At 40.5% G+C, this 12446-nt stretch overlaps 1 protein-coding gene across 1 annotated transcript; it reads right to left on the bottom strand.

Moving 5' to 3' along the window:
• Positions 1-205: 205 nt before the first annotated feature.
• On the bottom strand, positions 206-1305 carry LOC149842773 (protein LURP-one-related 8-like). The gene is made up of 2 exons (XM_090001570.1): positions 1013-1305; positions 206-887 (listed from the first exon to the last, which is right to left on the bottom strand). Exons 1-2 carry the CDS (start codon positions 1271-1273, stop codon positions 516-518), a joined length of 633 nt encoding a protein of 210 aa, XP_089857696.1. The 5' UTR covers positions 1274-1305; the 3' UTR covers positions 206-515.
• Between the last annotated feature and the right edge of the window lie 11141 nt (positions 1306-12446).

The following is a 12446-nucleotide window of genomic DNA, read 5'->3' as shown; positions in this document are numbered from 1 at the left end:
GTGTCTACAGTATAAAACTCCACGACTACTCTCCCCTGCCTGCACCAGGAAAAAGTAAGTCAAATTATAGTAGTTTGTGGAATCAAAATTCTCGTTAATTTTTTTTTTACTTTTTCCCATAACCGAGCAGCGCTCTCAAGAATGTAACTGTGTGAGAATGGAATAGATTCATTCAGGAATTTCTATTTACTTTCTATTTCCAACAACTTACATACACATGATCTGAAGCCAGACCTTCGTTGTTAAGCATGCTAAAGAAAAAGTTGAAGGAAAAGAAAAGAAAAAGTTAAGCAAAATTCTGCCAACCCTAGGGCGCAAAACAAAAATAACAGCGCCACGAGAAGAGTTAAATCTCGAAAGGCAAAGTGAAGCAGAAAAGGAGAGAATAAAAAACGACCTGATTCCCTACCATATAACTCACCATGCCCCAAACCACAAACCAAAGTGATTTCTTCTCCTCCTCCTTCACAGTGATCGTGCAGTACATGAGGTAGGCGTGGTTGGTGGATCCCTACCTATCGGGAAGAGAACATCTGATCAAGCAGCATCACGAGAGCCATGGCATCCGTGGGGTCCATATCAGGCTGCACGATCAGCCGGAAGACGTCTGCCCCGAAGGCCACTCCTCCTGCCGCTGCCTCCTTCCGTTTGATTTCCGCCACCTTCCTCCGCTTCTCATCGAAGACGGTGCAGCACCGCTGAGCATACGACCCTTCAATGTCTAAGAAGGCAGCTTTGGAGGGGCAGGAGGAGACGTGGACGAGGGACTTGGAGCGCAGGAAGTTGGCTTGCTTCTTCACCTGGAACTTGGGGGGCCTCGTCGGTCCTCCTCCTCCTGACGCCACCTCCCCATCGAACACCAGCCACTGGTCCCCCAGGCTCAGCCTCTACACTTATACATGAAAATTCTTTCGTCAGATTCACACTCTACATATTTATATCCATCGCCTAATAAACATACTGTACAGAACTAGTTTTGCGAAGAATTAATGAAACTTTCTTTTTCTCTCACCTTTCGACGGAGGGTGAGGAGTGACTTGCCGGAGGCATCCATCAGAACCAGCTCCCCCTTTGGTTCGGAGGCGTAGTTGTCCACCCGGAAGAGCAGATTCCCCTTGGAGTCGAACACCGTGAAGCCGCTGCAGTTGAAGAGCAGCGACTTCTTCCACACGGTCAACGCCGTTGACTCCGCTCGACCGGAGGAGGAGGGAGAAGTAGCCTCTCCTCTCACGTCCTCGGCCGGCGCTGCTGCATTAGGGTGCACCTTCGTCATGGCCACTCACTGACTGAAGAACGACGACCCTCTCTCTCTCTCTGGGTATGTAACCTGAGCAGGTTGTATGTAACGTATGGTCACCGAAGGGGCCATATATAAAGCACTTGGTCGCACGTACTAACCCGGTACGCGTGCCACGGTCGACATTCGCACGAACGCATTGGTAAGATTGGTGTCGCTGGTTGGACTCTATTTCTTTATTTCCCACGTAAACAAAGTTGTGGCTGTGCATCGATTCTTAAACTCAAGTGCGACAAGTGTTTGGCTGATGGCCCACCCTCTTAGTAAAAAAAACAATAAAGATAACGTACCCGTCATTTCGATTATTTATAACCAATCTTTGCAAATATCCTGCATTTTATTGTTTCAAGTCACTTTCGGTAAAGCGACATAAAAAAAAATGCAGCTTTCCTACAGTTCAAGGCCCTGCGTCAACTTCTATCTCTCAGCGGCATCATGTAATTAGACTAATAGTTGTGAGGGAATGAAACGTTGTCTTAAGCATGTTAAAATCTTTGATTATTTGTTCCGTTGATATAAATTTCTTGATTTGTTTTAAAATTGTCAGCATAATCGCTCTTAAAAGTATTAGTTGAAAACATGAATAGACTAAGTTTTTTATTAAAATTAATTTTGCATCAAACGCCAAGAAAGGAAAGTAGAAAAGGAACCGCACGCCCGGCACACCTCCTGTACACTTGCACCGTCATAATTGAATAAATGAAAGCAAGCCAGTTTAATAATCAAAGATGGTGGTTAACTTAGAGAGTCTTCAATTGTTGTATAATAATTTTCTTGTGATTGGGTTCATGGTAATCACATTGTTGATGAAATGTGAGCAGAATATTCCAGTGTTGGGGAGTGATTGAAATTCTCACGCATTGTGCGAATACACCATCACACAACAAGAGCCAAACACCACCATCATTAACAAACGTACGATTAAACTAGCTCCACTTAATCTTTTGCTTTCCAAGATCCTCTGCCCAAGATTCCTAACCAACATCAACCCAAAAAATATCACTATGGCCAATATCTATGCAAGGGGACCATACCCGTCATGGGCTTAAAAGCGAACGCCCCCACGACGTAGCTTTGAGTAATTACAAACACCGAAAGCAGTTTTTTTAAGCGCACAAGCAACTCACAACACACGCGCAGAAGCGAAAACAAGAGTACGCACATGCACAAACACAAAGTGAGCAAGGAGGCAAAGATGTATAAAACTTCTTTTATAGATACTTGAAAGCAAAGTACATAAAGAGGGAGGGAGAGAGGCCCGATACACGGGGTTCTTAAGCCGTAAGGTTTTTTTAGGACACTCGAGAATGCCAAAGAGGTATATACATCAGAAACAAAAAAAGTGAAAACATGGCGGTCTGAAACACGCTCCCCCGCCTTAGTTGGCACCGTCCTCTACGCCAATTGTGTATGGTAGTCCTCCACAAGTTGACGATGCTAAAACATGTCAGTAACTTTCTCCCAGGTGGCTTTACATTCTGGCAGACCTTTCCACTGCACTAGGTACTTTTTGACTGGAGTAGTTAAGGATGACTTCTGGTTCTCTACTTGGAATACTGACCATTGAGGATGTACGCTGCAGAATGGGAGCACGTTGAGGCATGCTCCGTTGAGGGTCTCCTTCATCTTCGTAGAACGACTTCAGCTTGCATATGTGAAAGACCAGATGCCCTTGAAAGTTTGATGACAAGTTCAGTCGGTATGCCAAGTTTCCAATGCACTTGGTGATGGTGAAGGGGCGTCATCATACTTGAGCATGAGGCCTCGGTGGTGGCCCCGAAAGATAGTTGTGCAACTTTGCCAACACATTGTCTCCAACACAAAATTCTATTGGCTGACGTTTCTCATCTGCCCACTTCTTTATGTGTTTGGTCGTCCTGTTAAGATACACCTTTGCTAACTTTGTCTGATTCTATCAGTTCTTGATGAACTGATATACATAAGGTGCTTTGCCACATCCTCGTGCGACAAGTGAGCGAGGAGTCTGCGACTGTTGTCTGATTGCAACTTCGAATGGATTATGACCCGATGACTCACTTTTTTGAAAGTTGTAGCAGTTGAGCATTATCAAGTAAATCAACCAAAATTCTTTAATTAGCACTGACAAAGTACCGTAGATATTCCTCCAGCATACTATTGATTCTTTTTGTTTGTCCATCGGTTTTGGGGTAAAAACTTATGCTGAAATGCAAGTTTGTCCCAATCAAGCGAAATACTTCTCGTCAAAATTTGGCAGTGAAGCGGGTATCAAGATCACTGATGATGCTCTCGGAGATTCTCCAATATTTGATCACATTCCACACAAACAACTTAACGGTATTGGCAGCTAAGTAGGTGGTCAGGGCTGACACAAAGATAACATACTTTAAAAATTTGTCAACAACCACATAGATAGAACTACAACCTTGAGCTTTAATTTGGCAAGCTCACGATGAAGTTCATGGTTATGCATTCCTACGGACGACTTGGCACTGGTAGAGGCTCCAGTAGTCCATGAGGTCTTTAGTTTATGGGTTTGTCTTGATGACAGATCAAGCAAGTTTTCACATAAACATCCACATTATCACGCATTTGTGGTCAATAGAATGCAAGTTCTAACAATGCCAATGTTCTCTGTTGTCTTGGGTGACCCGCCCAAGTGGTATCATGGCACTCGTGCATCAAGTGCTTTCATAAAGTATCTTGTCGTGGGATATATAGAGTGATCCAAAGCAAATCGTCCTCCAACCAAAATCTTTACGTCCTTCCTTCTTTTACCAACGCAATCAGCTATTGGGCTATTGGATCACTCTTTAAAACTTCTCAAACCTGCTCGAGAAGATCGCTCGTTGGTTGGCTAACACCGTTGTCCCAAGCGAGCAAAGCTGCAAGCTCCGCCTTCAGACTCAAGACGTCAGCAACAACAGTAGTCGTATCAGGCTTGTACTCAATGACCATATCAAATTTTGTCACGAAATCTTGCTAGTGAGCTTGTCTTGGACCCAGTTTCTTCTGAGTCTGAAAGTAGCTTGTCGCAACATTGTTAGTGCACACAATCAATTGTGATCCCAAAAGATAGTGTATTCATGTGCGGAGACAATGCACAATTGCCAACATCTTGCGCTCATACACAGTGTATCGATGCTCAACGTCGTTTAGCTTTCGACTCTCAAAAGCAATGAGATGTCCTTCCTAGAGCAACACCCCTCTGATTGTGAAGTCAGATGTATCAGTTTGCACTTTAAACAGTTGCTGACAGTCGGGCAACCTTAGCACTGGTTCTTCTATCATGGTGCATTTTAATTCATCAAAAGTTTTTTGGCATGCATTAGACCATAGCCACGACCTGTCTTTCTTTAGCAGATTTGTGAGCGCCTCTGCAATCTGCGAATATCCCTTGATGAACCACCAATAGTAATTGGCAAGTTCTAAGAAAAAATGTAATTCAGGAACCTTCGCAGGCGACTCTCAAGCTTAAATAGCCTTAATCTTCTTGTGGTTCATTTTCAATGTGCCTCCTCCCATAATATGGCCAAGGAAGTGTACTTCCTTCTGACCAAATAGATATTTCTTCCGCTTGACATGCAATTCATGGTCCTTTAGAGTCTGAAACACAATCCGAAGGTGTCAAACATGTTGCTCGATAGAATCGTTGTACATTACTATGTCGTTCAAATACACAACGACAAACTTATCAATGTGCGGGTAAAAATTTTGTTCATCAAAGTTGAGAAGGTAGCAGGCACATTCGTTAAGCCCAATGGCATAACAAAGAATTTGAATGCCCCATATCGTGTTACACAGGTGGTTTTTAGTTTGTCCTCTTTAGCAACTCTGACTTGCCAATAGACTGATCTCATGTCCAACTTAGAAAAGAACTTTTCCTTTCTGAGCTGATCAAACAAGTCTGCGATCAAAAGAAGCAAATACTTGTTCTTCACAATCATTTTATTCAGTGCCTATAGTCGACGCACAGAAGCTTCAACCCATTATACTTTGTATGAAACAACACGAGCGCCCCCAAAGAGAGCTTTGGATGATTCCTGCTTCAAGCATATCATCTAATTGCTTGTGTAATTCCTGTAGCTCAAAAATTGCCATACGATAGAGAGCCATTACAGGTGGTCATTCACTCATCACTAACTTAATTTGGTGGTCTACCTCACGCCTCAGAGGTAGTTTCTTCGATAGTTCGACAAACATAAGATCACCAAAGTCCTTTAATCCAGGAACTAAGGCCCCTGGGACATCAACGACTTCTCTCGCTTCATCGGTGGCACAAATTCTAATGAGAAAAGTCTCATCACCACTTTTCATACTTCTCTTCAACTGGAGCGCAGATACCAAATGCTCGCAAGGCTTCACCGATATCACAGTAATCATGCAGGGTTGATTCTCACCCTCAAAGCTGACAACATTAAGGAGAGACATTGACACTGCCTTATTGCTTCTCATAAATTTCATCCTGAGGATGACTCTGAAATCATCCATAGGTGCGACTGATAGCGTGGCCCTTCCTGACTAGTTATGGATCCGCATTGGCGCATCATGAACAATACCGTAGATGGCCCTTGCTTTAGGGTTAACCGCTTTCATGCGGCTCTCCTTTTCTCACTTTAATCCCAATTGTTCTGCCTCTTCACGTGAGATGAAATTATGCGTGACACCTATGTCTATCAATGCCTTGGTGAGTCTTCCATTGAGTGGAAGTTTCAAGTACATCAGTTCTTTGCATACGATCGATTCTGTAGTAGCTGTCACCTTCACTGCATTGATCATCTGCATTGCCTCAACTATTGGCGTCTCTACAGGTTAATGAATGATTATGCATAATATTCACATTTCATTAATCATTATTTATGCATGATCCATGTTAAAATCGCTTTAAAAATCTATTTTTATCGTTAGTTTTGAGAAACCGCATCGCATTGAATTTTATCAGAAAATCGCATAGTTCAAAGCTTTTCACTGCACTTTTAGCATTTTTGCATTAGTTTAGGATTTTCTTAAGTTTAATTAAGATTAGGTTTTAATCAATTGAGTGGTAATTAGTTTAGGAATATGTGTTTTATGAAACACGTTTTTCAAAAGACCCTTTTAAAAAATTATTGAAAAATTATCAAACTTGTTTTGAAAAAGGTGTTTTAACCTAATACTATAGTATAAATAGTCATGTTGAGAAGGAAAAGACGTTTTTCTAGCCTTGAAAAAAACATGACCCCTCCTTCTTGCCTCCTCTCTTCTCTTTCTCCCTTTTTCCTCCTCTCTATAGCCGATTTTTGCTTCTCTTCTACTTCTTCTTTGTCTTCCTCTTCTTATGTTTATTTCATCTATCTTCTAAACCCTGTCTCCATCGACTCTTCTAATCTACGTCGTCGGGGTAGCGTGAATGCAGCTGGATTGACCGCCTTCGCTTCTCAAGCCCTCCATCAGAAGTGAATCTGATGGTTTGCTTCTTTTTCCCTCATCTCCGAAAGTGAAACCGTAGTTTAGGATCATTGCATGCATCATATTTGATTTTTGTTTGCATCTTTATTGCACCTAGCGTAATCTGAATTTTATATATTTCATTTTCGTATTATAGATTTGTTACATGCATAATATATTTGTTAGTTTGTTTCAACATAAATCAAATAATGTTTAGATTCTTATTTAGCATAAATTAAATTTCTGATAGGCATACCGTAGATCATCATCGTCTCTTCTTTCAATTCGTTTTCTTTTTAGTATTACGTGTATCGGGAAAACGTTTACCGACCCTGTTAGACGTGTGTTTATATTCACGTGTGAGTGAACCTGCATAACCACACATCAATCCGTCGTTTGCAATAGTTGGAAGCCGCCTGACAACGCTGCATAATAATACACATTCCTTTAGTCCAGCTATTGCAGATGGCCCGCATTAGCAAGCATATTGGTGCAGCATCCGGTAGGGTTGTGAATATTTTTTAACGTCAATTCCGAGTTTTTATCATTGATCCTAACACCGGATCACCCTTACTGTGATTCAGCAATCCATGCTAAAATTGTTGACGTCCCTTTTTGTTTAATGGTTAAGTAGATGTTTTCCCTACTCAGTTGACTTAGATTGCTATTAGGTAGATGTAGTTTTAATATTAACCATTTTTATTCAGCGACATAGTTTTAATTCCTCTAATTCATTGGTTCAATCTATCTCTTGCGTGATGCAATTTATAATAGTAGTATTACATGGGATTTACTTTCTTTTTTGTTTTAGAAAATTAATAGTTTATTAATTGTTCGCCCAATTATTTTATGCTATTTTATTAGTTGCCAATCAATTAATGTATTATCTCATTAGAGTATCTATTTCATAAGTTGTTACCTCATGGGTCAATTATCTATGGTTGGATGCATATAGCTGTAGCTAGACGTTTGTTTTAAGTTGAAGAATTAGAGTATTAATTAAGTTTAGATTCACATTGTTTTCTTGATTGAGTATACTTAGTGCTTTAAGTTATAGCATGTTTAGTTAGCTTGTAGTTAATTCTGAATTCACGTTTGTAGAAATCAATTATTGGCCATCTTGTTTTACTTTCATTAACCTCAGTCGTAATATTATTGTTAATTCGGTTAGTCATTTGATGTCTTTACATGTTAATAGTCGGTTTCATTTTTTCTTCTTTGATTTGAATTCAGTAGTTGCTTATTTGATTTAAGTAGTTAGTTTCATAAATTGTTACTAGTTTGTTAGTTAGTTTTCCTATTTCGTCTTCTAGTGCGTTAGTTTTTGTATAGATTTGTTTTGTCTTTGTGTCATTTTACTGAGGTTTTTGTTTTTGTGTTTGCATAGAAGCGTTGGAACGTGCGATAGAGCCCTTTTCGTGCCCTCAAAGTACCCTATGAGGTGCCCTCAGAGAACAAAAGAAAACATGCATTACATGTTCTATTGAGGGAACAAAAAGAGGGAAGGATAAAGAGACACAAGGGGACTACTAAAGACTCAAGCACTGAAGGCTTTTTTTTTGTCTTATTTTTAGATTAAGATTTTATTTCTTTCATTCATTTGGGGTTGTAATAAGGCATTTTATTTATTTTGTTTAAGCCCTCCGCGTAGGGCAACACTCACTTAGTTAGTTAATTATTTAATTAATTCTTTTTATTTTGGCAATAAAGAGTAGTTTAGCTTGTGTATTTGAATACAAGTATTTCCCATTCTCTTAGTTCGACCCAGACTCCACCACTCGTGCGAGCCGATTTTTATATTTTTGGTGTCTATCTTTCACATTATTTTTACATAAAATATCATTTTAAAAATTGTTTTCATAAAACTCACATCAATGAACTTCCTCACCCTGAACGGAATTTGCAGCTCAGGGTGTGTGGTTATCTCCATTCCTATTGGGACATGTATCAACCCAGTGATCACCGCAGTATGACAATAGTGACAACGATAGTTGCCACCCTGAAAGTTATTTCTATTCTGATGTTTATTATTTTGGTTATCCTGTCGGCCCTGATTCTATTGGTTCCCATAGCCAGCATTCTGCGCACGCTCATTCCTTCGATTGTCCCTTTGATTGTTATGGTCATTTACATGCAGCCTATATTGAAATGCCGTGTTGTTCTTATCAAGCTCAACAAGCTTCTTCACAACAACAAGTGCTTCAGCTAGTGTTAGAAAATCATGCCAATGAGTTTTGTGGTTGCTCACCCTTGCAACCCGTTATTGAAATAGAACAATCAAACTTCATCATTCATCTTTTCGATGTCCAACATTATCGAAAAGAATGCCTTGACATAGTCATGAATTAACCTTGTTTGCTTCAATGTCAATAACCTTTTGTGGGCTATTTTTTCTTGGGTTTTAGGCAAAAAGTAGTCACGTAATTCCTAATTGAGGTCCTTCAAAGAGACTACGACGACTAGCCCATGTCAAACATCACTTAAGAGATGTCTCCACCAAAGAGTCGCTTCATCCGCAAAGTACATTGTTATGGTGTGTAGCCTATATGTGTCTTCCTCTATTCTAGTAGCTTAAAAAAACTAATCCATTTTGTGAATAAAGTTCTCAAGATCCCTCGAGTTTCGAGTGACCTTATACTTTGCAGGCTCAGGTAGCTTGAAACGTGGCTGATCAAAATGCGTTGTAGCCCCACCAGCTGATATAATCTTCAACTATCGCTCCAATTGATCATTCTTTCAGCGAACAACATTTATTTCTGTAGACATGATATTGAACCGACCCAGCAGATCATCTAACTTGGTGGCAAGGTCATCTACTGAATCTCCAAATCTAGTGGCAAGACTTTTCACAGAGTCTTTCACCCCATCTACTGTCGTCTTGATCTCTCTATTGAGATCTGTAAAAACAACACAAGTCTCATTGACCAACTTTTCTACATTGGTTACTGTCTCAGTTAGCTCAACAACATCATGCAAAATAGTTGGCACACAATCATTGGCCATGAAGTCTTCTTCAGGAGAAACCATATTGCCTGAAAGAGTCATGACATTTCTCTTCGGCACTATTATCAATCCCAATGTTGACAAGGCTCTGATATCAACTTGTCACGAGCTTAAAACAAAGGCTCCTGTAACATAGCTTCGAGTAATCACAAACACTGAAAGCAAACTTTTTAAGTGGATAAACAACTCACAACATGTGCAGGAGCGAAAGCAAGAATACACGCACACTGCGTAAACAACGAGGCAAGGATGCATAAAACTTCTTTTATAGATACTTGAAAGCAAAGTAGAGGGAGAAAGAGGAGCCCTATACACGGGGGTCTTAAGCTGTAAAGCTTTTTTGGGGGCACTGGAGTGTTAAAAGATATATACATCAAAAACAAAAAGGTGAAAACATAAACAATACCGTCCATCATTAATCAAGAAATTGGACTCCCCGATGCATTAAGTTGTTATAGGGTCGGGACTCGGGCCAGTCAGGGCGTGCATTGAGAAACGAGTTTCTGGATTCTAATGAGTTTGAGGTACGGCAATCACGGTTGATCGACCTAAAAGATTCGAGTCACATGTGCTGGGACAGCCTATGATGGTGATTCGGATTATTCGATTCCGGGTCGCAGTCTGAGCGTAGCACTCAGATTTAATTTAAAGATTCTGTAACTCGCTGAATCCACATATGTAAGCACATTTGAGACTGCTGAGCAACCTTGTTGGCAGGACTTAGTATTATATCCATACATATCCACCAACGTATCGATCAGTAAAGTTTTTTCAAATTCAATCCGAGAGTCATATTCAAAGAACAATAGAATATTATCGGGCCTCTTATCGCTAATCTCCAAGTTAAGTATGTTGGGAGGTGGTGGGCGGCGGTTGGACATGGGTTTTCAATGGGCAGGAGGCCGACCCACGCGTGGCATGACGATTGAGCAGCAACGAAATGATGCAAAGCATACATGTTGATTCTCAATGAATAATTAAAAGGAATGAAGGAGTTGATGAGAGATGTGGAAATCTTGATAAGGACAAGCACAAGGCCAACCCAACCTCTATTCTCCAACCCCGCCCCCCCCACTCACAACCACTCCCTTGCATTATTTATTTACCGTCCATGAATTTATCAAAAAATCCTCCACTTTGGACCTCATGCAGAGAAAAGAAGACGGCCGCTCTGTTTCCTTTTCTTCCTCCTCCATCAGTGACTGTAACAAACAAGCTTTCTGAGATTATGTGACCTTGACATAGATACTAGCATTACAGGCACCTTCCTTTGGTGAAGGTAAGCAGACTGCAAAAGAATCTCTGTGTGTACATTCAAATTCAAGTGTTCTTACACAAATGTCTAGTGGATGTGACGTTGTTGAAAATTAAAGCTCGATGAATGAGAGATTGCAAGTTTAAGATGCATGAAAGGGAGCGTGAATCGTGTTGCGGAGCGCATGGGCCGTGAGATTGTTAGGTGGCGGAGTCTACTTGTTACGTATGGTAGTGTGATCTTACTCGGTCGATGGGCACCTTGGCCACCAATTTTTCAAGTGGAAGAAGCATATAAGAGGACCCTCAATAATGCACTGTTGACTTTGTGTATCATGGGATGGATGGTGCGTAGGCAGGCACTGTGGTTGACTTGCCTTCCTTAACAGATGGGTGGATTTGCCATTTTATGCTCGTCTGGCCCCTCCGCACCACACCTTTAATTTGTCTTCCAATTTACTCGTGGACAAGCGGATGCCTTTCCAACCGAGCAGAGGAGGAGAGGAGAGCAAAGCAACTCTCCTGCCTTTGGAAGTGGGGAACGTGGACAAGCACATTGAGTCTTGAGGTTATGACGTCGATTCCCAACAGTCGATCGCATTGTGAATGTTGAATAATTAGTTAAAAACCTCCTACTTTGCAAGGCTCACTTGCTCTTGCACCTTTACAAAATGGATTACAGATTGGAAGACACATATGAGAGAGAGAGAGAGAGAGATGCATGGTATTGTGTTGCAAATGATGTCGCTACCAATGGAGATTTAGCTATCGTGTTCATATCTCTTTCTACATCCGTGTGATAGTTGCCATTTTTTTTCTTCAAGACTGAAGAATTTAATTCGTTCTCCCAAAAAAGAAAAACTGAAGAATTTCATAGCATTTTAGGATTGTTGATCAATTTGTGTTCTCCTTGCTAAAAATGTATTTCTTGTTTTTTCTTTTGGTTACTGTTTATTGGTTGTTAACGGAGACACCAGATTTAAGTTATTTCAGCGAGCCTTGCAAGCTAGAATTTCACAAAATCCGCCTCTGAGATTATCTATCATCTTATCACCTACCGTTGTGTGCTATTCACAGTTGACTTGCACACTGCAAGTTGTCTCGGATGATAAACTAAATAATAATGGAAACTTGGATCCCCAGAAAAATTATGGAAAATGCTGGATGACTACTTATTGATGGTGCTTTATCGATCGGTCAATGGTCTGAGTGGATCTTATACTGCATCTATCTTGCTTCCTTATGCTTTTCCTTTTTATTTTTTAAAATATGTTTTGAATCTCATTATGAACAATTGTATAATATTGTTCAGAACAAGAAAATTCAGAATCACATGCTGATTCACTGGACCTTGCTAAATGGTAAATTTAGTCACTGGTTAGTCATTAATATATGTGTAGTCATGGTGTTCAGGGCAGTACTTTACTCTGTTAATGCTTCATTCTGTATAAGAACAAAATGAATGTCGGTAGCAGTTGGGGCACAG

The sequence above is a fragment of the Nuphar pumila genome, chromosome 3 (assembly GCF_984573655.1).
Source record: "Nuphar pumila chromosome 3, dmNupPumi1.hap1.1, whole genome shotgun sequence".
Lineage (NCBI taxonomy): Eukaryota > Viridiplantae > Streptophyta > Magnoliopsida > Nymphaeales > Nymphaeaceae > Nuphar > Nuphar pumila.
The sequence above is the reverse complement of the archived record's forward strand: the minus strand, read 5'-3'. Positions and strand labels throughout refer to the sequence as shown.

Bases quoted from the DNA above. Each gene is read 5' to 3' on its own strand.
- LOC149842773 (XM_090001570.1), bottom strand. From the start codon at position 1,273: ATGACGAAGGTGCACCCTAATGCAGCAGCGCCGGCCGAGGACGTGAGA. The intron at 888-1,012 runs GTGAGAGAAAAA...GTATAAGTGTAG, and splicing joins TCCTCACCCTCCGTCGAAAG to AGGCTGAGCCTGGGGGACCA.